The sequence below is a fragment of the Trachypithecus francoisi genome, unplaced genomic scaffold (assembly GCF_009764315.1).
Source record: "Trachypithecus francoisi isolate TF-2019V2 unplaced genomic scaffold, Tfra_2.0 Contig01073, whole genome shotgun sequence".
Classification (NCBI taxonomy): domain Eukaryota; kingdom Metazoa; phylum Chordata; class Mammalia; order Primates; family Cercopithecidae; genus Trachypithecus; species Trachypithecus francoisi.
The window spans coordinates 10,080-34,867 of record NW_022681116.1 but is presented as its reverse complement, the minus strand read 5'-3'; the positions used below and the strand labels follow the sequence as shown (position 1 = coordinate 34,867).

At 46.2% G+C, this 24,788-nt stretch overlaps 1 protein-coding gene across 1 annotated transcript; it reads left to right on the top strand.

The window, feature by feature from the left end:
* Positions 1 to 66: 66 nt before the first annotated feature.
* Positions 67 to 23,180, top strand: LOC117090677 (myocardin-like; the record flags this gene model as incomplete). Its single annotated transcript, XM_033223166.1, is given in 12 exon segments — positions 67 to 288; positions 3,408 to 3,674; positions 3,823 to 4,143; positions 7,723 to 7,881; positions 14,624 to 14,690; positions 15,066 to 15,421; positions 15,423 to 15,993; positions 17,721 to 17,772; positions 17,775 to 17,863; positions 20,148 to 20,205; positions 22,613 to 22,651; positions 22,654 to 23,180. Coding segments are annotated over 12 exon segments (2,728 nt in total), but the record flags the coding sequence as incomplete, so codon positions are not given.
* Positions 23,181 to 24,788: the final 1,608 nt, after the last annotated feature.

Below are 24,788 nucleotides of genomic sequence, written 5' to 3'. Positions count from 1 at the left end.
TGATGTGGGCCTGCTCCTCTCCTGCAGGACAACGAGCTCCCGTGCGGCTTTTGTCCGTGGCTGCAGTGTGTTCGTCTTGCTCAACGCGAAGAGGCGGCACGGGCTGGGGATGAGGTTGCAACTACTCCGGGAGCCAGGCATCTTCTCACGAGGTCGAGGCCTTCACAAAGCCAAAGTGGAACCGCCGCAAAAACGCTTGACAAGCGGACACATGACCCAGGCACAGACGCGGAGGGAGGCTCGCCAAAGACAGGCCGACATGCAGGAAATCGCTTTTAGGCGCAAAGGGCACTTTCCTCCACACACACACACACACACACACACACACACACAGTATTATGACTAATAAATTTGTTTACCAATCTAGAAGAATTAATGATTATAAAAAATTTTGTTTATGTGTGTATGCAATTATTCCAAAATCAAAGTGAAGAAAATCCATGTAGAATAGTATCCATAAAAATATAGAAAAATGAGGCTGGGCACAGTGGATCACTCATGTAATCCCTGCTCCCAGCACTTTGAGAGGCCAGTGTGGGCAGATCACCTGAGGTCAGGAGTTCGATACCACCCTGGCCAACATGGTGAAACCTGGTCTCTACTACAAATTCAAAAATTGGGCTGGATGTGGTGGTGCATGCCTGTGGTCCCAGCTACTCAGGAGGATGAGGCTGGAGAATTGCTTGAACCCGGAGTCAGAGGTTGCAGTGAGCCAAGACTGTACCACTGCACTCCAGCCTGCATGACACAGTGAGACTCCATCTCAATATATATATATATATACACACACACACACACATATATATGCACATCCATGTATATATATGAATGAATTTAACAAAAGTGTAACATTTGTACAGAGAACACTGGAAAATATCATGAATGAAATTATATTTCATTGAAATAAATTGAAAGACATCCCAGATTTATCTATCAGAACACTTAATATTGTCAAGGTAGTCGTCTCTTTGGAATTGATGTAGAGTCATTGTGACCCTATCAGTTTCAGCTGGCTTTATGACAGAAATTGACATGTGGATCCTAAAATATATACAGCTATGCAATGGAGTCAGAATCGCCAAAAGAAGTGAACAAAAAAGAAAAAAAAAAACCTAGAAAGTTTGCTGGCTAATATCTCCCAGTTTTCCTAGACAGAGTTATTAGTCACGGGGTATAAAGTTTTGGTTATACAAGATGATAAACTCCTAGAGATCTACTGTACAACAGAGTACCTATTGTTGTAACACCAAAGTTAAAAGTTGCATAAGAGGGTGGAACTTATGTGCTGTCCAAATACACATACACAAAGATAGCAGGAGGAAGCTTTTGCAGGTGATACAGATGTTCATTGTCTGGACTGCGTTGAGAGTTTGAGGGGTGTATCCAAAGTCATCAAGTTGTACGCATGCAATATCTATGGGTTTTTGTATATCAGTCATAGTATAATAAAGTGGTTTAAAAAAAAAAAACCCTAGAAAGTAGGATGGTTCATGTTTTCCAATTTCAATACTTGCTAGGAAGCTGCAGTTACCAAGATTGTGATACTGACATAAGGATGGACACACACTTATTCATGAAGTAGAATCAAGCGTCCAACATGTATGGTTCATTATTGATTGACAAGGGAGCCAAGTCAGGTCAATGGAGGAAAGAATAGTCATTTCAATAAATGATCCTGGAAGAAAAGGGCATCTCCATGCAAAAGAATGAAGTTAGTCTTTTTCCTTACATCATCTGTAAACATTGACTCAAAATGAGTTAAAGACCTACTTGTAAGAAGTAAAGATCAATAACTTTTACAAGGAAATAGAGGAATAAATCTTCACACACACACACACACACACACACACACACACGCACACACACCAATCGCAAGAGAGAGGGCAAGAAACTCACAGAGACTGAGAGACAGAGAGAGAATCGAAAACGGGATACGCACAAACACATACACACACAGAGGGTCACACAGCAGTGGCCCAGAAACCAACACCCGCAGGCAGCCGCTGAGGCTATTGCGTTCGGCTCTCGACCGAGAACGACCCTCGGTGGAGAGATCAGCCCACGGGTCTGCAGGCCGACCCATCCTCGAGATCACAGGGCGGGCACGACTTCTGGGGAGACTCACCCGAACAGCGTCTGGGCGGGCCTGAGGCTGGGATGCGGCGCTGCTTCCCCCGGACCCCGCCTGTGCTTTCCACATCCTGGTCAGCCCTTTGCCAGGCCTCCTGGCATCCGGAGACAGTCCTGTCGACCCCGTGGAGAGGTCAGGCTGGAGCCTCGGAGCCCCGCCACCCAAGCACTGCCACGGAGGGCTCCTGTTTGTCCGGCCTCAGGGCGTAGTTCCTATGACAACCGTGGGAACCACTGTGACGCCAGCACCCGCTCGCCGCGAGCACCCGCCCGCCACTCGCGCATGCGCAATGGCTGGGCCGCCCCGCGCCCCGCTGCCAGCAGTCAGGCTGCGTCCCCTTTAAAGGACGGCGGACGCTGGGAGCCAGGGGCTCTCCTGCTGCAGCCTTGGCAGCGGCTGCATCCGGGGTCCTGAAGGCGGCCGCGTGGGAGAGGCGACCGCGGGCGGCCTCCCACGATCCAACCCCCAGGAGTCCCGACTTGAGAATATCCTTGAGCCCATTGCCACCAGGGGAGGGGGAGCTTCCTGGCGCCTGCTGGGGTCATCTCATGACCCCCCATCGGATCCGATTCTGGACCCCTACGGGGGAGAATGGTTTGGCTCAGCACATCACATCGACTGAGGCAGGCAGGGCCTGGCTGCAGCCCAGAACGATCCCATGAGCCTCAAGGCGTGGAGTCAGCTGAAATGTCACTGCGCTGTAAGCCCTCTGCCTGCCTCCTTTCAAAAAGCGGTGACCTGCCGCGCTTCTCAAGGGTCTGGGGCTCCTTCAAGCTGATCCCGCTTTCCAGGACACCTGTCAACAGGTCCAGGGGCGAATCCGAGGTGGAGCCAATGCGTGGCACTGGCGCACCCCGGAAGAGATGATGGAAGCATGTGTCCCTGAGGGCACACGTGCCGATTGTCAAAGTAACAACGGTGTGCTGGCATGTGCCCTGTGGAAAAGGGGCACAGGTGACCTTTCAGGGAATGCCACGGAAAATCAAAGAACGTCTGAGATCTAGCAGCGGCCCAAAAGTCTCATGGGGTCAGTCCACCCAGGAGCAGAGGGGGTCTCGTCCTCAGGAACGAGACTGGGTGTGCGGAGGAAATGCGACAGCACCTCTTCCAGAAGACAAGGACCTGTCTTTCAAAGGACGAGGGAGGCAGAGGGCTCAGAAGCCTCAGTGAACTTTCAGTTGACAGCACGCCTTGAGGCCCGTGGGATGATTGTGGGCTGCAGCGAGATCCTGCCTGCCTCAGTCAATGTGCTCAGCCCATCCATTCTCCCCCTTAGGGGTCCTGAAGCGGGTCTGAGGCGGAGTCCTGAGACCCCTCCAGGCGCCCTGAAGCCCCCGCACCCCCAGACGAAATGGGTTCAAACCGAAGCAGGTTTGCAGAGAAAAACAACCAGGACAGGGATCACCAGGAAGTGTGCACGTGATGGACTGGAAAGCCATCCTTTTGGAAGACATCCAGCCAGACCAAGAAGCATCCAGGCCCCGGAGAAACAGGGGATACACAGCGAGAGGGAGGACGAAGCAGAGGCCAGAGCCCAGGTGGGGTACGGCACCGTGCGACCGGCACGGGCTTTAAGGGGAAGGTTGCCAAAAGGGTGGCTTGTGCAGTGAGGCCAGCGTTGCAGGGACTGGGATTGTGGCCATCTCCCATTCCCGGCTTCTTCTTTCAACCTGTGTGGCTTCTGTTCTCAGAGAAGAGCCCGGAAAAGATACAAGCCTCTTCTGTGATGTGGGCCTGCTCCTCTCCTGCAGGACAATGTGCTCCCGTGCGGCTTTTGTCCGTGGTTGCAGTGTGTTCGTCTTGCTCAACGAAAAGAGGCGGCACGGGCTGGGGATGAGGTTGCAACTACTCCGGGAGCCAGGCATCTTCTCACGAGGTCGAGGCCTTCACAAACCCAAAGTGGAACCGCCGCGAAAACGCTTGACAAGCGGACACATGACCCAGGCACAGACGCGGAGGGAGGCTCGCCAAAGACAGGCCGACATGCAGGAAATCGCTTTTAGGCGCAGAGGGCACTTTCCTACACACACACATACACACACACACACACACACACACACACAGACAGTATTATGACTAATAAATTTGTTTACCAATCTAGAAGAATTAGTGATTATAAAAAAATTTTGTTTATGTGTGTATGCAATTATTCCAAAATCAAAGTGAAGAAAATCCATGTAGAATAGTATCCATAAAAATATACAGAAATGAGGCTGGGCACAGTGGATCACTCATGTAATCCCTGCTCCCAGCACTTTGAGAGGCCAGTGTGGGCAGATCACCTGAGGTCAGGAGTTCGATACCACCCTGGCCACCATGGTGAAACCTGGTCTCTACTACAAATTCAAAAATTGGGCTGGATGTGCTGGTGCATGCCTGTGGTCCCAGCTACTCAGGAGGATGAGGCTGGAGAATTGCTTGAACCTGGAATCAGAGGTTACAGTGAGCTAAGATTGTACCACTGCACTCCAGCCTGCATGACACAGTGAGACTCCATCTCAAAAAAATATATATATATATATATACACACCCACACACACATATATATGCACATCCATGTATATATATGAATGAATTTAACAAAAGTGTAACATTTGTACAGAGAACACTGGAAAATATCATGAATGAAATTATATTTCATTGAAATAAATTGAAAGACATCCCAGATTTATGGATCAGAACACTTAATATTGTCTAGGTAGTCGTATCTTTGGAATTGATGTAGAGTCATTGTGACCCTATCAGTTTCAGCTGGCTTTATGACGGAAATTGACATGTGGATCCTAAAATATATACAGCTATGCAATGGAGTCAGAATCGCCAAAAGAAGTGAACAAAAACCAAAAAAGTACTTAGAAAGTTTGCTGGCTAATATCTCCCAGTTTTCCTAGACAGAGTTATTAGTCACGGGGTATAAAGTTTTGGTTATACAAGATGATAAACTCCTAGAGATCTACTGTACAACAGAGTACCTATTGTTGTAACACCAAAGTTAAAAGTTGCGTAAGAGGGTGGAACTTATGTGCTGTCAAAATACACATACACAAAGATAGCAGGAGGAAGCTTTTGCAGGTGATACAGATGTTCATTGTCTGGACTGCGTTGAGAGTTTGAGGGGTGTATCCAAAGTCATCAAGTTGTACGCATCCAATATATATGGGTTTTTGTATATCAGTCATAGTATAATAAAGTGGTTTTAAAAAAAAACCCTAGAAAGTAGGATGGTTCATGTTTTCCAATTTCAATACTTGCTAGGAAGCTGCAGTTATCAAGATTGTGATACTGACATAAGGATGGACCCACACTTATTCATGAAGTAGAATCAAGCGTCCAACATGTATGGTTCATTATTGATTGACAAGGGAGCCAAGTCAGGTCAATGGAGGAAAGAATAGTCATTTCAATAAATGATCCTGGAAGAAAAGGGCATCTCCATGCAAAAGAATGAAGTTAGTCTTTTTCCTTACATCATCTGTAAACATTGACTCAAAATGAGTTAAAGACCTACTTGTAAGAAGTAAAGATCAATAACTTTTACAAGGAAATAGAGGAATAAATCTTCACACACACACACACACACACACGCACACACACCAATCGCAAGAGAGAGGGCAAGAAACTCACAGAGACTGAGAGACAGAGAGAGAATCGAAAACGGGATACGCACAAACACATACACACACAGAGGGTCACACAGCAGTGGCCCAGAAACCAACACCCGCAGGCAGCCGCTGAGGCTACTGCGTTCGGCTCTCGACCGAGAACGACCCTCGGTGGAGAGATCAGCCCACGGGTCCGAGGCCGACCCATCCTCGAGATCACAGGGGGGCACGACTTCTGGAGCGACTCACCCGAACAGCGTCTGGACTGGCCGGAGGCTGGGATGCGGCGCTCCTTCCCCCGGACCCCGCCTGTGCTTTCCACATCCTGGTCAGCCGTTTGCCAGGACTCCTGGCATCTGGAGACAGTCCTGTCGACCCCGTGGAGAGGTCAGGCTGGAGCCTCGGAGCCCCGCCACCCAAGCACTGCCACGGAGGGCTCCTGTTTGCCCGGCCTCAGGGCGTAATTCCTGTGACAACCGTGGGAACCACTGTGATGTCACCACCCGCATGCACCTCGGGGATGCGCATTGGTTGGGCCGCCCCGTGCTCCGCTGCGAGCCGGTAGTCGGGCTGTGTCCCCTTTAAAGGACGGTGGCCCCTGGACACCAGCGTCTCTCCTACTGCAGCCTGCATCTGGGGTCCCGTGAGGGGCCGCGTCAGCGAGAGCCCGCTGGCGGCGTCCCACATCCAAACCCAAGACCCCCAGGGGTCCTGTCCTCAGGACCTCCTTGAGGCGTTTTTTCCCGGTGGAGATGCAGCTTCAGGGCTCCTGCTGGGGTCACCTCACGACCCCTCATCAGATTCGATTCCGGACCCCTTCATGTGAGAATGGGTGGTCTGAGCACATCGCCTGAGGCAATCAAGGCCTGGGGGCAGCCCAGAACGATCCCCCTGGCCTCAAAGCATTGTGTCAACTGAAAGTTCACTGAACCCGGTGCCCTCTGCCTCCCTCCTTTGAAAGAGCAGTCACCTGCCCTGATCTAAAGGTCCTGGGCTCCTTTAACCTGATCCCGATTTCCAGGACTCGTGTAACTAGGTACGGGGGCGATTCCCAGTTGGAGCCAATCCGTGGTAGTGGCGTACCCTAGAGCAGATGGTGTGAACGTGTGTCACTGAGGGCACACGGAGCGATTGCGGAAGAAACAATGGTGTCCAGGTGTGTGCCTGGTGGAAGGAGGACACAGGTAACTTTTCCATGAGTGCCAGGGAAAGTCAAACAACGCCTGGGATCTACCAGGCAGTTGAAATTTTCAAGGGGTTCAGTCCCCGCAGAAGCGGGGGGAGTCTCTTTCTCAGAAATGAGACTGGATGTGCAGAAGATATGTGACAGCACCTGTCCCAGAAGACAAGGACTTGTCTTTCAAAGGAGGAGGGAGGCAGAGGGCTGAGATGGGTCAGTGAACTTTCAGTGGACAGCACCCCTTGAGGCACATGGGATGACTGTGGGCTGCAGCGAGAGCCTGCCTGCCTCTCTAGATGTGCTCAGCCCATGCTTTCTCACCCGGAGGGGTCCAGAGTCGGATCTGAAGTGGAGTCCTGAGACCCCAGCAGGCGCCTTGTAGCTCCTCCTGCCCTGCTGGAAATCGACTCAAACCGAAGCAGGTTTGCAGAGAGAAGCAATCATGACAGGGATTTCCAGGAAGTGTCTCCCTGATGGACTGGGAAGTGATCCTTATGGAAGACATCCAGCCAGACCGAGAAGCATCTACGCCCCGGAGAAAGAGGTGATACACAGCCAGAGGGAGGACAGAGCAGAGACCAGAGCTCAGGCGGGGTACAGCACCGTGCCACCGCCATGGACTTAAGGGTAGTACTTCCAAACGGGTGGCTTGTCCAGTGAGGCCAGCGTTCCAGTGACTGGCATTGTGGCCATCTCCCATTCCCGGCTTCCTCTTTCAGCCCGTGTTGTGGTGTGGCTTGTTTTCTCACAGAAGAGCCCTGAAAAGATACAAGCCTCTTCTGTGATGTGGGCCTGCTCCTCTCCTGCAGGACAATGAGCTCTCCTGTGGCTTTTTTCCGCGGCTGGGGTGTGTTCGTCTTGATCCGTGAAAAGAGGTCGCCCGGGATGGGAATGAGATTTCAAATGCTCCGGGAGCCACGCATCTCCTCACGTGGTCGAGGCCTTTACAAACCCAAAATGGAACAGCCGTGAAAACGGTTGACAAGCGGACACATGACCCGGGCAGACACGCGGAGGGAGGTTCTCCAAATACATGGCGACATGCAAGAAATCGCATTTTGGCGCAAAGGGCACATTCCTCCAAACACACACACACACACAAACACACACACACGTAAACACCCATCAACAGAGAGAGGCCAAGAAACTCACAGAGTCAGAGACAGTGAGAGACGCGAGAATGGGAGACATACAAACACATACACACACAGACAGTCATGGGTCAGTGGCCCAGAAACAAACACCCACAGGCAGTGGGGTTCGGGGTTGGGCTCTCGACCGGGAGGACCCTCGGCTGAGAGAGCAGCCCACAGGCCTGCAGGCCGACCCGTCCTCGAGATCACGGGGGGCACGACTTCTGGGGAGACTCACCCGAACAGCGTCTAGGCGGGCCTGAGGGTGGGATACGGTGCTGCCTCCCCGAGACTCCGCCTGTGCTTTCATCATCCTGGTCAGCCCTTGCCACGACTCCTGGCATCCGGAGACAGTCCTGTGGACCCCGTGGAGAGGTCAGACTGGAGCCTGCTAGCCCCGACACCCAAGCACTGCCCCGGAGGGCACCTGTTTGCCAGGCCTCAAGGTGTGGTTTCCGTGACAACCGTGGGAACCACTGTGACGCCAGCACCCGCTCGCGCCTCGCGCATGCGCATTGGCTGGGTAGCCCCGCACTCCGCTGCGGGCAGTCAGGCTGCGTCCCCTTTAAATGATGGCGGCCGCTGGGCGTGGCATCAGGGGCTCTCCTGCAGCAGCCTTGGCAGCGGCTGGATCCGAGGTCCAGTAGGGGGCCACGTGGAGAGGGGGCCGTGAGCGGCGTCCCAGGATGAAACCAAGACCCCCAGTAGTCCTATCTTCAGGACCTCCTTGAGCTGATTTCCACCGGGGTAGGGGGAGCTTCATTACACCTGCTGAGGTCATCTCACGACCCCCCATCAGATCCGATTTCAGACCCCTCCGAGTGAGAATGGATGGGCTGAGGACATCGACTGAGCCAGGCAGGGCCTGGCTGCAGCCAGAATGATCCCATGGGCCTCAGTCTCGGCTCACTGCAAGCTCTGCCTCTCGAGTTCAAGCAAATCTTCTGCATCGGCTTCCCTAGTAGCTGGGACTACAGGCGCCTACCACCACACTTGTCTGATTTTTGTGTTTTTAGTATAGACAGGGTTTCACCAAGTTGGCCAGGCTGGTCTCGAACCACTGACCTCAGATGATACACCTGCCTTGGCCTCACAAAGTCCTGGGATTACAGACATGAGCCACCCTGCCCAACCCCTTCCAATTTGTATTTTTTAAGATAAGCCATCCGTCATTTATTCTGTGTAGATTTGCTTTAATTTTCACCCGCAAGGTAAGGTTTGTCTCCCCAATTTAAAAAGTGAAAATAACACCAGAATCATAGAGCCGGGCGCAGTGGCTCATGCCTGTAATCCCAGCACTTTGGGAGGCCGAGGCGGGTGGATCACGAGACCAGGAGATCGAGACCATACTGGCTAACACGGTGAAACTCTGTCTTTACTAAAAATACAAAAACAATTAGCCGGGCATGGTGGCAGGTGCCTGTGGTCCCAGCTACTTGGAAGGCTGAGGCAGGAGAATGGCATGAACCCGGGAGGTGGAGCTTGCAGTGAGCAGAGATCACGCCACTGCACTCCAGCCTGGGTGAGAGTGAGACTACATCTCAAAAAAAAAAAAAAATCATAAAGAGGTCAAAGGATAGGCAGTTTAACCAGCTTATGAATGACAGAACTGAGGCTTGAAGCTAAGCAACTTATTTCAAGGGCTTTGCTATTGTATGAGAGACGAGTGGAAAGAGAGGAATGGGCAGGAGAGAACGTGGCTGGACTTGGCCACTCACTGTGTGTATGGGGAGAGGCGCCATCTGAGTCCTGGGAGAGTGACATCAATGACGGAAAGAGGGAGAGTAAAATGAGGAGTTGATATGAAGGGACAGTGGCAAGTTCATTCAGTTTGGGAAAGCCAAGTCTCAGGTACCAGCAGGACAACTGAGAGAAAAGGCATCCATTTCCATCACTAAGAGTTAGCCAGGCTGTGTTGTCAGGGGTGGGAAAAGAAATTTCAGAATCATGTGTATTGTGTGGAGCATTGAACCTAGAAGGGTGAATGTGACTGACAAAGAACAAAATGGAAAGAGTGAGAAGGAAGGGGAGAAGAGGAATGAAGGAGACATATGATGCATCCACAATTGGGGAAAGGAAGAAATAAGAGGAATGGATGAAGGTGACCCCCCCAAATAGTAATCAGAAAGGTCATATAATGAGGTGACATTAGCAAGCAATTTTCACGTTTTGCTACATAAAAGGAAAAGAACACTGAGAGAAAAGTCTTTGATTTCTTTTTGAAAAGTTCATGGTTATATATGACAGTATGTGGATAATTTTTTGTATCCTATTAAAAAAAATTTACCAGCACATGACTCACGCCTATAATCCCAGCACTTTGGGAGGCCAAGGTAGGCAGATCATGAAGTCTAGAGATCAAGACCAGCCTGCCCAACATGTTGAAACCCCATCTCTACTAAAAATACAAAAATTAGCAGGGTGTACTGGTGGGCATCTGTAGTACCAGCTACTTGGGAGGCTGAGGCAGGAGAATGGCATGAACCCGGGAGGGGGAGGTTGCAGTGAGCCAAGATTGTGCCACTGCACTCCAGCCTGGCGACAGAGAGAGACCCCGTCTCAAAAAAAAGAAAAGAAAGAAAAAAAAGAAAAAACTGGAGCGAGAGAGAGAGCATACCAGAGAGACAGAGACAGAGAGAAACTGAAAGTTTAAAAAACTGGGAGAATATCTTATTCATATTAAGAAATAATGATTCATATTTTAAGGTGTGATAATGTTATTGTATCTTCGTTTTTTAAGAGTACTTATCTTTTAGAGCTAGAGACCAAATTATTTGGATGAAATTGTATGATTTGCTTCAAAATAATTCAAGAAAGGTAGGAGAAATGGGTTGGAGTATAAAATAAACAAGATTGTACATGAGTGATAATTGTTGAAGTTTGTTGATGAGTAGATAGGGTTCATTAGACTTTTCTATCTACTTTTGTGTATGTTTCAATTTTTCCATAATAGTTTTAATAGTTATTAATGATTAAAACACCAGTGAATGTACGAAAAAGGTATATACAAACCTTTGTCCTGAACAAGCCCATACAGTGTAATATTCTGAAGTTTAAGGTAAATTAAACTCAACCGTATTCATTTTATTTTAGAATATGAGCCACGTTATTTAATAATGTAGTTAAATTATTCAGTGCCAAGACAGATTCTAAAAATAAATGTAGAACTCATCAATTTTAAGTAATTCAAAATTAAAACAATAATGAGATGCCATTTTGTACTTTTCCAAACCGGCAAATCTAAAAGATAATGATAAAACAATTCCAGCAAGACTGTAGGGTGAATAACTAAATAATTGCTAATGTAAGTTAATTCAATCCTTTCTGATAACTTTTAGCTGATTATAAAGTAACATAAATTGATTGTTGAAATATGATAGTATGTAGAAAAGTCAACATTATTTTAAAAAATAATTAAGACTCACAGAAAGTAGATTATATTTCCTTCTAGGTTTAAAATGCATATATGGCTAACATGGTGAAACCCCGTCTCTACTAAAAAATGCAAAAACTAGCCGGGCGAGGTGGCGGGCGCCTGTAGTCCCAGCTACTCTGGAGGCTGAGGCAGGAGAATGGCATGAACCCGGAAGGCAGAGCTTGCAGTGAGCTGAGATCCGGCCACTGCACTCCATCCTGGGTGACACAGCGGGACTCTGTCTCAAAAAAAAAAAAAAAAAGCATATAAACATTTTGTCTTTAGAAATTGTCTTGAAAAAATTACGTGTACATAAATTACTGACATACTTCTTTTCTTAACACATCATGAATATTTTTCATAACTGTTAATATTCAATAAATTTAAAAATTTTTAACAGCAGCATATCACTTCACCACCTAGTTAACATTCCACTGCTGGACACTTAACTAGCTACCAGATTTTGGCTATTCAAACTGTGATTTCAGTCCGGGTGCAGTGGCTCACGCCTCTAATCCTAGGAGTTTGGCAGGCCAAGATGGCAGATCACTTGAAGTCAGGTGTTCAAAACCAGCTTGGCCAAGATGGTGAAACCCCTTCTCTACTAAAAATACAAACAATTAGCCGGGTGTGGTAGTGCACACTTATTATCCCAGCTACTCAGGAGGCTGAGGCAGGGGAATTGCTTGAACCCGGGAGGTGGAGCTTGCAGTGAGCTGAGATCCGGCCACTGCACTCCAGCCTGAGCGACAGTAAGACTCCGTCTCAAAAAAAAAAAAAAAACCCTATATATACATATATATATATATATATTATATATATATATATACACACACGTGAATTAACATAATAATATTAGCAAAACTTTATATTTCACAAACATTTGCCAGACACTATTCCAAGTGCTATATATATATATATGATTTCAGTGACCTTTGTGGCTTCATTTATTAGTTCCTCTGATTATTTCCTCAGGCTAGAATAAAATTCCTGTATTAAATATATGAATATTGTCTAAAGTTTTTGATATATATTGTAAAATTTCTGCCCTGAACGTTTGTGTCAGTCTCTTTCCAGAAGCAGCCCTTCTCAAGCATTAATGTGTGAACTGAATCACCCGGGCTCTTGGTAGCATGCAGATTCTGATTCAGGTTTGTGGAGGGGCCCAAGATTCTGCATTTCCAACTAGCTCGCAGGCGATGCTGATGCTGTTTGTCTAAGGGCCATACTTTGAATAGCAATGTACTAAAGAGCTTTTCAAAAATGTAATTTGGGGTGGGGCGCTGTGGCTCACGCCTGTAATCCCAGCACTTTGGGAGGCTGAGGTGAGTGGATCATCTAAGGTCAGGAGTTCCAGATCAGCCTAGCCAACATGGTGAAACCCCGTCTCTACTTAAAATGCAAAAATTAGCCCGGTGTGGTGGTGCACGCCTGTAATCCCAGCTACTTGGGAGGCTGACACGGGAGAATTGCTTGAACTCGGGAAGTGGAGGTTGGAGTGAGCTGAGGTTGTGCCACTGCACTCCAGCCTGACCAACAGAGCAAGACTCTGCCTCAAAAAAAAAAAATTAGGGCCGGGCGCGGTGGCTCAAGCCTGTAATCCCAGCACTTTGGGAGGCCGAGACGGGCGGATCATGAGGTCAGGAGATCGAGACCATCCTGGCTAACATGGTGAAACCCCGTCTCTACTAAAAAATACAAAAAACTAGCCGGGCGACGAGGCGGGCGCCTGTAGTCCCAGCTACTCGGGAGGCTGAGGCAGGAGAATGGCGTAAACCCGGGAGGCGGAGCTTGCAGTGAGCTGAGATCCGGCCACTGCACTCCAGCCTGGGTGGCAGAGCAAGACTCTGTCTCAAAAAAAAAAAAAAATTAGTTTTGTTTAATTTTTGCTCCTACTTAACTAACACAAAGTCTTCTTATTCCTTTGCCAATTTAATAAATACAAATTATATATATATTCTTTTGATTTGCATTTGTTGGATTACTAATGATGATATACATACATTATTGTCCATATTTTAAATTTTATTTTTGTTTCTGAAAAGCTAGATCGTATATTCCTTGCCCATTTTTTTACTGGGTATCAATCTTCTTTTTAATCAATTAGCACACTTGATACATTGAGCTTTTTAACACTTTATTATTGGTGTTGCGATTAGTTTTTCCCAAGGGAGTTATTTGTATTTGAGCTTTGTAGTTTCTTGACTTACAGAAGTTTTAAATTTTGTTTTCAATATTTCTCTCAAGCAATCTTTTCCTACAGATATCAGAATTTCCTACAATATCAGAATATTTGCCTATAGTCTTCTGTTTTATGAAATTATTGAAATGTATGTATTTAATATGTTTCCTGTTTTAATTACAAAAGTAATAATTTACGTGAAATATTTGGAACATACAGATAAGGAGAACCATTGTTAACATTTTAGCATATTTTATCTGGATAATTTCATATGCAAACATAGCTTTAAATATATATGTGTGTATATATATCCATACATTGTTTATATAATTTTTAGAAAAATACAATCAATTCAAACCTTGTTCACTTATTACTATACCACAAGCAATTAATCATCCAATGTCAGCAAATATTTATAGCATCAGCTTTACTGGATCTGTAGTGTCCCATCATTTGCATACACCATCATTTACCTAAGCAGTTCTCATATTTGTAGATATTAAGACTTTTCAGTTTAAGAACATTATAAAAAATACAGGGATAAGATAATTACATGTGAATTAACATAATAATATTAGTAATATTTTATATTGCACAACTATTTGCCAGGCACGATTCCAAGTGCTTTATGCATTTTAAGCCATTTTAACCCTCACAAAAATGCATAAAGTGCTATTCCCTCCATTTCCCAGAAGGGAAACTGAGGCACGGAGTGATTGATCACTGAGTTAGTAACAGGCAGGGCCAGGATTTGAACCGATGGCCTTATCACCGCCTACTCTCTCAGTAGACGACTATTATCCAGCTGGTCTTTAAAATTAGGATGTAAATGTTCATAAGGAGCCGTGGTTCTCAAAGTCAGGTCTGGGCACCACCTGGGGACTTGTTAGAAATACATATCAACTGAGCCAGAAACCCCACAGTGGGGCCCTGCAGTCTGCTTTGTAACACACTCTCCAGTTGTTCTGGTGCGTGCTCAGGTTTGAGGAAGAGAACGTGGTAGGAAGAGCCCTCACCAAGGAAGCCAGAAAAGCTGCCGACTTCGCTGTACTTCAAGACTATTGTTGGAGGGTTTGTGTCTAAACCCAGGCGGATATGTTTTCTCATCTAGAAAACGGGGACACGGATCGCCATGAGGGATGACAGGCAGTAGATTAGACGACTTCTACCATTCATTCAAGCTCTATATTTCTATGACTCTAAGGCCATGAAAACATCATATATGATAAAGTTAAAAGTAATTGTTAAAATTGTGCAAAACTGGTTTGTATCAGGGGTAGGAGAGGAAATTGGAAAGAAGTATAAAAAAGAGTGGGTATTGTAGAATTCCATTTGTGAGGTTTTGAAGCTAATTTTATAAAGAATACACTTTTTAAAATGTTGTCGTTAAACAGCACACTAACCACATTCTGATTTCTTTAGGTCTCTGAATTAAGACAACAGCTTCGAATTCGGGGCCTGCCTGTGTCAGGCACCAAAACGGCCCTCATGGACCGGCTTCGACCCTTCCAGGACTGCTCTGGCAACCCAGGGCCGAACTTTGGGGATATAACGACTGTCACTTTTCCTGTCACACCCAACACTCTGCCCAATTACCAGACTTCTTCCACCAGTGCCCTCTCCAATGGTTTCTACCACTTTGGAAGCACCAGCTCCAGCCCCCCGATCTCTCCAGCCTCCTCTGACCTGTTGGTGGCCGGGCCCCGGCCAGACACCTTCAATGATGCCTCCCCCTCCTTCGGCCTGCACCCATCCCCAGTCCACATGTGCACGGAGGAGTCTCATGAGCAGCCTGAATGGGGGCTCTGTTCCTTCTGAGCTGGATGGGCTGGACTCCGAGAAGGACAAGATGCTGGTGGAGAAGCAGAAGGTGATCAACGAACTCACCTGGAAACTCCAGCAAGAGCAGAGGCAGGTGGAGGAGCTGAGGATGCATTTTCAGAAGCAGAAAAGGAATAACTGTTCAGAGAGGAAGCCACTGCCTTTCCTGGCTGCCTCCATCAAGCAGGAAAAGGCTGTCTCCAGCTGCCCTTTTGCATCCCAAGTACCTGTGAAAAGACAAAGCAGCAGCTCAGAGTGTCAACCGCCGGCTTGTGAAGCGGCTCAACTCCAGCCTCTTGGAAATGCCTATTGTGTGGAGTTCTCAGATCAAACCAACGTACTTTCTTCCACATTTCTCAACCCCCAGTGTTCTCCTCAGCATTCACCGCTTGGGGTTGTGAAAAGCCCACAGCACACCAGTTTGCCCCCATCACCCAACAACCCTCACTTTCTGCCCTCATCCTCCGGGGCCCAGGGAGAAGGGCACAGGGTCTCCTCACCCATCAGCATCCAGGTGTGCACTGGACAGGTAAGATCACCTTGCACCATGCCTGGTGCACATCTCTTTCTGGAAGTGGGTTACAAATTCTCAACTGCTAAAGAGCTAATGTCAGAACTTTCAATGTGAAGAGTTTACCAAAAGCATAGCAGCATCTCCCAGACACTACAATCCTTGAATCTCCATGGTAGACCAAAGTCACTCATCCTCTAAGGCAGGGGTGGCAAACTTGCTCTGTAAAGGGCCAGATGGTAAATATTTTTTGCTTTGCAGGTCACACTGTCTGTGTCATCCCAACCTAATTTTGCCTTTGTATCACCTTTGTATTACATGATGTCTTTGCAGCCACAGACATCATGTAAGCAAATGCACATGGCTACGTCCCAATAAAACTTTATTTTAAAAAAAAGTCAGTGAGCAAGACTTGGCTTGTGGGCTGCAGTTTGCTGACCACTGCTCTCAGGATTCCCAGGATTCCTTGGTATCCAACCTTATCATAGGCAAAACCAATGCCTCAAAGGTTTAAAGGGGAAATCATCAGATCTTACTCTTCATGTAATGGTCTGCATAGTGCAAACATTTACTGAGCACCTACTATGTGCCAGGCCCTGTTTTCATCTCTGAGAATTAGCTGAGCTAGTCAAACAAAAATTTCTATTCTTATGGGAACAGAGAAAGTTTAAAAGCAAATGAAACAACTTCAAAGTAAATTATGTACTATATTAGCAGAAGATACATCTTATGGAGAAAAAGCAAAAGGGTGTGTGTGTGTAATTTGGAAGTTTGCTATTTTTTTCTTGAGATGGAGTCTCGCTCTATCACCCAGGCTGGAGTGCAGTGGCATGATCTTGGCTCACTGCAACCTCTGCCTCCCGGGTTCAAGCAATTATTATGCCTCAGCCTCCCAAGTATGGAGAATCTCAAGGGGCAAAGAAGAGGTGGCAGAAAGGAGACAAACAACATAAGCATGACATAAAAGTGCCACATACCACAAGTCAGGGAAGGGGCAGAGACCCTGGCGTGGACCAGACACTCCACAGGAGAACACACTCACAATAAACAAAGCTGGTTCATAAAGAGACCTCAGCAATGCCTCCAGCTCTCTGCAAAATAACCCGTTTGGAATAAATGACCTGTGGGATAGATTACTCTGGAAATTCCTGGGTTGATTTTTTTTTTTTTTTGAGACACGGTCTCACTCTGTCACCCAGACTGGAGTGCAGTGGTGCAATCTTGGCTCACTGCAGCATCCACCTCCCAGGTTCAAATGATTCTCCCACCTCAGCATCCCGAGTAGCTGGGATTACAGGCCCGCCACCACGCCTGGCTGATTTTTTTTTTTATTTTTAGTGAGACGGGGTTTCACCATGTTGGCCAGGCGGGTCTCGAACTCCTGAGCTCAGGAGATCTGCCCACCTCTGTCTCCCAAAGTGCTAGGATTACAGCCATGAGCCACCGCACCCGGCCTCATCTTCTTCGTATTGAACTAGACTCTTACTTATTTTCCCCTAAAAGAAGAGGGTGTGCCTTAAGGGAGAAAATTGATCTGCAAGGTTCCCATTCTAAGATGCCACCACCAATAAACCCACAGTACCATTCACTATTGTTAACATATGGGAGTTATTTTCTAAGCCCTGGACCTTTTCTTTTCCTCTTAGATCAATTTTTCCAAAATTTAGCCTGTTGTTTCTAGAACAGAAACAGTATCATGTCAGACCCATGAATTCAATACCTTTCTCCGTATTTTACCCATGCAGATGGCTGGTTTACACTCTTCTGATAAGGTGGCGCCAAAGTTTTAAATTCCATCTAAACTTTTTCTAAGTCAAGTTCAGCAATTTCAGAGGTAACACAGCCTCCATCCTATGAAGATGCCGTAAAGCAGATAACCATGTGATTTGTTCTTTATGGAAGAATTAATAGACTGACTCAATGAACAGACATGGTTTTATATGATTAAACTTCACATAGTTTGTAAATTCTGATACTGAGTGTGTCATGTGCCACGCCACCAAAATAAGCAAATTATGTAGACAATAATTGGAAAACAGTGTTGCGTGTGTAGCTGTGTGAGGCAGGGAGAGAAGAGAGAGGGTCACCTGTCTGGCTTTGGTACCAGCTCTGCCATCTGCCAGCTGCCACTGTTGCTCAGGTGAACACTTCACCTCTCTTATACAAAACAGGGATATTTACTTGGTAAGGATTCTAGATAACCTAGCACTTACCACTTTGTTCAGGTACATAATAGCTTCTCAAATAGATGACAGTGATTGTCAGGGTAATACTTCCTAAGGTGCTCTCTGGCTTTAAAATTCAATGACCCTGCCAAAACATTGATGGGTGTTGAAGCTGGATAATAAACGCAAGGAGGTTCACTGTATCCTCTGCTTTCGTTTGTATTTGGAAAGTCTCAAAATTAAAAAGTAGGAAAAAGAAAAAACAAGGCTGGGTCTGGTGGCTCACACCTGTAATCCCAGCACTTTGGGAGGCCAAGGCAGGTGGATCACATGAGGTCAGGAGTTTGAAACCAGCCTGACCAAAATGGTGAGACCCCGGCTCTACTAAAAATACAAAAATTATCTGGGTGTGGTGGTGCGTGCCTGTAATCCCAGCTACTCGGAGGCTGAGGCAGGAGAATTGCTTGAACCTGGGAGGCCAGGTTGCAGTGAGCTGAGTTCGCAGCACTGTACTCCATCCCAGGTGACAAGAGCAAAACCCTGTCTCAAAAAAGAAAAGAAAAGAAAAGAAAAACAGAAAACAATTAATGATCCCCTATTTCAAAGAGTTTGAGCTTGGATAAGGTATTTGATAGCCCTTCATATGTGCTTAACCCAGAGAAGAACATTTACATCGGTTGCTGTATATGGATATCCCACAGATCAAAGTCAGCCTGCAGTTAAGTTTTGTTTGGCTTAAAGAATATTTAAAATAACAGGAGATGGTATGCAAAGTGGGCTTTCTCATTTCTAAAAAGTTAGAGGATCTGGCAACCCAGGAGCCACATTGCTGCAAGACAATTGCCTAAAGCAAGGCTCTTCTGCTGTTTTGAGCCACAACTATGTTCTGCTCTCTGCCTCTTTTTCTTATTCTATATTCAGTTCATTTCAATTACCTGCCAGACACTTAGGCTTCTGGTACCTTCTGAACTGATAAATGACTCATTTTTTGGTCAGTGTTCCCATCCATATTGATTAGTGATACCTGTGTTTATTGAGTCTGGGCTCTCAGAGTAGTGAGATGGATATATGCCTTTGTTCTCCCCATTCCTCTCCCCTGGTTTCTGTAAACATCAGCTGATTCTTCAGTTTCAAAAGAAGAGGGCCAGGCAAAGTGGACGTCCAGAAATAAGACTCTACTGAGATGAGCCAGAGAGAAGGGGACATATCCTACAAGTGTCTACAGCTTCCTCAAGCTACTGCAATGAAGAACCAACAAAATACGAGCCAAGATCTTGGACCACATTGCAGAAACCAAGCAAGAGGTAGATTCAGGTCACTTCAAAGTAAGAGCCTAAAAAGACATTTTCTATATACTAAGATGTCCTGCTCCTGGGATGAAAACCTGTCAAATAATAGAACTGACTCTAAAATACTCTGTGCTAGGAAGCATTCTGCCTTCTTTTTCCTTTCTCCTGTTGTAGTAGACTGTTTCATTCAGCAGTTTATCTGCCTAAAATTAATACTGAAGCTGAATGAAATATGGTTAAAAAGCCATTAGGCAATAGACCCATGGTCATAGCAGCATGATTCACCGTAGCCCAAAGGTAGACACAACCCAAATGTCCATTGAAAAATGAATGGATAAACAACATGTGTTATATCTATACAATGCAATTTTATTCAGTCTTTTAAAAAAAGAAATTCTGGCCGGGCGCGGTGGCTCAAGCCTGTAGTCCCAGCACTTTGGGAGGCCAAGACGGGCGGATCACGAGGTCAGGAGATCGAGACCATCCTGGCTAACACGGTGAAACCCTGTCTCTACTAAAAAAAAAAAAAAAAAACAAAAAACTAGCCGGGTGAGGTGGCGGGCACCTGTAGTCCCAGCTACTCTGGAGGCTGAGGCAGGAGAATGGCGTGAACCCGGGAGGCGGAGCTTGCAGTGAGCTGAGATCTGGCCACTGCACTCTAGCCTGGGTGACAGAGCGAGACTCTGTCTCAAAAAAAAAAAAAAAAAATCTGTAATAGCAAATGACCCGGAGTCAGCAGATGGATGAACTCCCGGACGTGCTTATTGAAAGTGGAGGTAAGACTGCCTGTGTCCTGTCCATTAGGGCATTCTGAACCTGCATGAACTCTTAAGGAATGAACTCTCGGTAGCAAGATCAGATGCACACTGTGAGTCGGATGTACCAGGCATTCCTCAGGGAGAGTCATTTCCTTTGAGCTTCTCGCACATTTTTACAGCTAATAAAAGAAAGCATAGTGGATGATTCCTCACTGCCTTTGTCCTAGGAGCATTTTTCAGAATCAATTTAATAGTTTTCATGTCTCAGCCTAATCCTTGTTTCCTTAAGTGTTTTCTCTTGCTGCACTACTTCTTTCTATGTTCTAATCTCAATGTGCCTGCCTTCTCAATTATGAGAAAAGAAAAAAGCAGATAATGAACGTTTTGTGCCACCAACTCAAAGTGAAATTCAATTAGTAACCTTCCACTGGATAGTTCATTCAGGCTTAAATATTATTCATGCTAGCAATAAAACATAATCCACATGTGCTTTTTGTCATCTTTTAATTTGTTCATTTATTTACTTAAAAAATTACAGAGTGTGTACCTAGAATTTCAAGCCACACAGATGAATAAGATGACCTGAGGAGGATGTGTAGAAAAAAAGAAAAGAACTCAGGGAAGAATCTTTGGGCCAAAAACATTTAAGATTTCAGAGAGGGAGGTAGCAAAGGACTCAGAGAAGGGGTAGCCAGGCATTGTGCTAGTCTCAGTGCTGCATCAGACGAAGTCCTGATTTCTATAGAGTTTACAGTCTGGTAAGGGAAACAGACAACAAGCAAGTGAACACACCTTTCCTCCACTGTAACAAGAGGGAAGAAGAAAGAGATGGGTACAAACATATGTGTGTATATAAGTTCTGTGATGGAAAAATGAGAAGAGTTCATATCAGATGCCTGTATTTTTATACAGACACACACAAACACACACACACACACATATGCATACACACACACACACACACACACACACACACACACATATATATATATATTTGAGATGGAATCTCACTCTGTCACCAGGCTGAAGTGCAATGGTGCAATCTCGGCTCACTGCAACCTCCCCCTCCCGGGATCAAGCAATTCTCCTGCCTCAGCCTCCCGAGTACCTGGAACTACAGATGTGCGCCACCATGCCCAGCTAATTTTTCGTATATTTATTAGAGATGGGGTTTCACCATGTTGGCCAGGATGGTCTCAATCTCCTGACCTCATGATCCACCCACCTTGGCCTCCCAAAGTGCTGGGATTACAAGCGTGAGCCACCGCACCTGGCTTGCTCTTGTATATCTTTAATGAAATATGTGGCAAGGTCAGAAATGCATGAGGATGTAGAAGGAGAGTGTGGAAGATTCACGTGAAGAAGAGCAGTTATGACTTAATTATGAATGAATTGAGTTCTCTGGAGAAACACAGCAGGGTTGTTTTGCAGTCTTAAATGCCAGCGGTAGGTCTGACATCAGAAATCTAAAGTGAAACCAAGTCAGCTTAGTTGTTTAATTTTTCTGTTGCAATGTTCTGCTGATCCAGAGCATGCTCAGCGAAGGCAGACGATCAGGTTCATCCAGAGGTAGGGTTCTGCCAAAACTACAAGCTGGACAAGGAAAGAAGTGAAGACCAGAGGGACTGGTGGACAGTGATAACGTAGTAGAGTATTTGGATTGGCGTGACTGTAAATGGTTGCAAAATTATTGTTACCAGGTACTTAATAAGTGGCTTGGAGGGTTTGGAGAGGATGGACAGCGAGTAGAAAACATAGCTTGAAAGTGAGCTTTCAGAGGGATGCAGTATTTTGAGATGACACAATTCAAGATTGTCTGACAGGGTGGGAAAGAGGGAATCACTGGAGTTGAGAGCAAGTCGGGAGCTGAGAGGCCACCATGAGTGCTGTGATTTCCAAGGATGCTCAGGTTACAGAATGAGAAGGGCTGAAGTGGGGGAAAGGCAATGGAGTAGGAAGTAGAGTTTTCAGTGAATGAGGAGGAGTGACCAGAAGGCTAGGGTTGAGGCATTGGTGTCACCCTCAAAACCCAAAACTGCTGAGTTGTCATCAGAAGGAGGGAGAGTAGCAATCAGAAAGTGGCAATGGTGTGGCACCTGGTCGCTCATCTTCAGGCCCTCACTGAGGGTGTCGGGATGGACTCAGTGTCCTCAAAGGACCACCAGGGGTCAGAGGAGTAGGCACAGGAACCTTCAGGGAAGAGAGTTTAAGAATCACAGAGTAGAATTCCCAACAGGAAAGGGTTTGGGAAAAACCAGAGGGATGATGAATTGAAGATTGACAGATCAGCTTAGAGATGAGATTGGGTGATGAGCGGTGAGCAGGGAAGCATGGCAGTCTTCCGTATCTAAGTGTAACTCACTCATATTGCGTGGCATGCTCAATTTGAAGTGATTTAACAAGTCACATAGTGTATTGCCCACAGAAATGCCAGACGCTAGAGAGGATCACTCATGTCTTCAAAAGTCCCAAAGATACCCAGACCTTCCCAAACTCCAACTGCTGTCCTCCCCAAGCCCTCGGCTTCCTTTGAACAAGCCTCTTCAGGCAGCCAGATCCCCTTTGATCCCTATGCCACCGACAGTGATGAGCATCTTGAAGTCTTAGTAAATTCCCAGAGCCCCCTAGGAAAGGTGAGTGATGTCACCCTTCTAAAAATTGGGAGCGAAGAACCTCATTTTGATGGGATAATGGATGGATTCTCTGGGAAGGCTGCAGAAGACCTCTTCAATGCATATGAGATCTTGCCAGGCCCCCTTTCTCCGATGCAGACACAGTTTTCGCCCTCTTCTGTGGACAGCAGTGGGCTGCAGTTAAGCTTCACTGAATCTCCTTGGGAAACCATAGAGTGGCTGGACCTCCCTCCGCCAAGTTCCACACCAGGCTTTAGCGCCCTCAGCACCAGCAGTCCCAGCATCTTCGACATCGGTTTCCTGGATGTCACTGATCTCAATTTGAGTTCTTCCATGGACTTTCACTTACACCAGTGCTAGAATGCCTGATGCACCAGCGCTACGGAAGACCAATAGGAGTTCCATGGGGGAAAGCACACAGCCATACGTACTTTACTGTCCAAAAATAGAAGAAGAAGAAGAAGAAGAAGAAGAAGAAGAAGAAGAAGAAGAAGAAGAAGAAGAAGAAGAAGAAGAAGAAGAAGAGAAGAAGAAGAAGAGAATTAAAGAGAAGCAATGGAGACTTCTGTGCCAATCAACAAGAACAAATAGAAGACATTTTAAGAAATACATATACTGTAATATTTACCAACATTCAGTACCTGTTAATGATTTCAACACGCATTCAGAAATGTGCTTTCTCAGATTAAGGATGCCAAAAAAGATATTTCACTGCCTTTTCAAAGGCCAGTATATTTTCTAGTCCATTATTTTTCTCAGGCATTGTTGGGGCATAAGCTCACACTGCAAGCTTTTCTCATTAATTCACTAGAGATAACGTGGAAAGGAAACACAGTCTTTTGGGAGCACAGGGAAGCCAGCCCTCCAAGGTTATGGAAGACATACCTGCGATGGAAGCTGTTGCCCAATGTCTCCATTACTCTCTTTCAAAAGAGAAGCCAGACCCAGCTTCAAATCAAAAGTTCTTGAGACAGAGGGACAAAACCAATCTTTTTTGAGGAAAGCTAAATCAACTCAATGTCCCTCTACCACAAAAATGCCCCATTGGAGTGGTTCTGAACCTGTACCCAGGACTCAGTGTGGTCACTAATAACAGTTAACCTGAGCTGAGTCCACAGAACTCCACCCAGAACTTTCTTCTTTTTTAACCAGTGGCCCAATCATTCCCACCATATCTCTGCTGATAAGTACGTGTCCTAGATGAGGACCCTGAAGGATGCAGACCTTCTTCCCCCGAAGGAGATGCCACAAACTCCCCAACACAGCCAGCCCCCTTTAGTTCCAAAGACTCGAGATGACCACATTGGTAGAAACATATCTCGAGGCACAGGAAGGAAGCCGTACCAGGGATAATTCAGGCAGGACTAGAGAATAACATCATTTCACATACCCTGGAATCAACACCCTGGGTTCCTATAACAGGACTATTACTTATGGGAGTCCAACTTCTCCTTTTGTTTTGCTATTATCACTTTATCTTTCTCTCACTCCACTTTTCCCTCAAGGTACCAATCCTTTCCTGTTCCTCATTGGGCCATCTTTCTTTTTCTGTCCCAACATTGGGAGGGGAGGACTTCTCAGCTCTAACAAGCTGCCATACTCCTAAGAAAGCCATTTTTGAAAAATGTAACAACCCAGGTTCTTCTGGAGAACTCATTCTCCACACGCACAATTTGCTGCAAAAGGAAGTCGCAAGAATTTCTTGAGGAAGAAACTGGTGGCTTGGTTCATCAGTCACAATGTTCCTTCTATTCTCATTCAGTTTTCAAGAAAGTATTGGTTTGTGTTGCTCTGGGGAAATTGGAAATCATTACATTGTAAAGACAAATACGGATGATATTTACAGGAGAGAATTTCAGATCTGGGTTTTTGAAAGAAAACAGAATTGCACATTGAAAACAATGGAAGTAAAAAGACAATGGTCTAATGTGCATTCCTCATTGCCTCTCGTGGCTTTGGCTGGGAGCT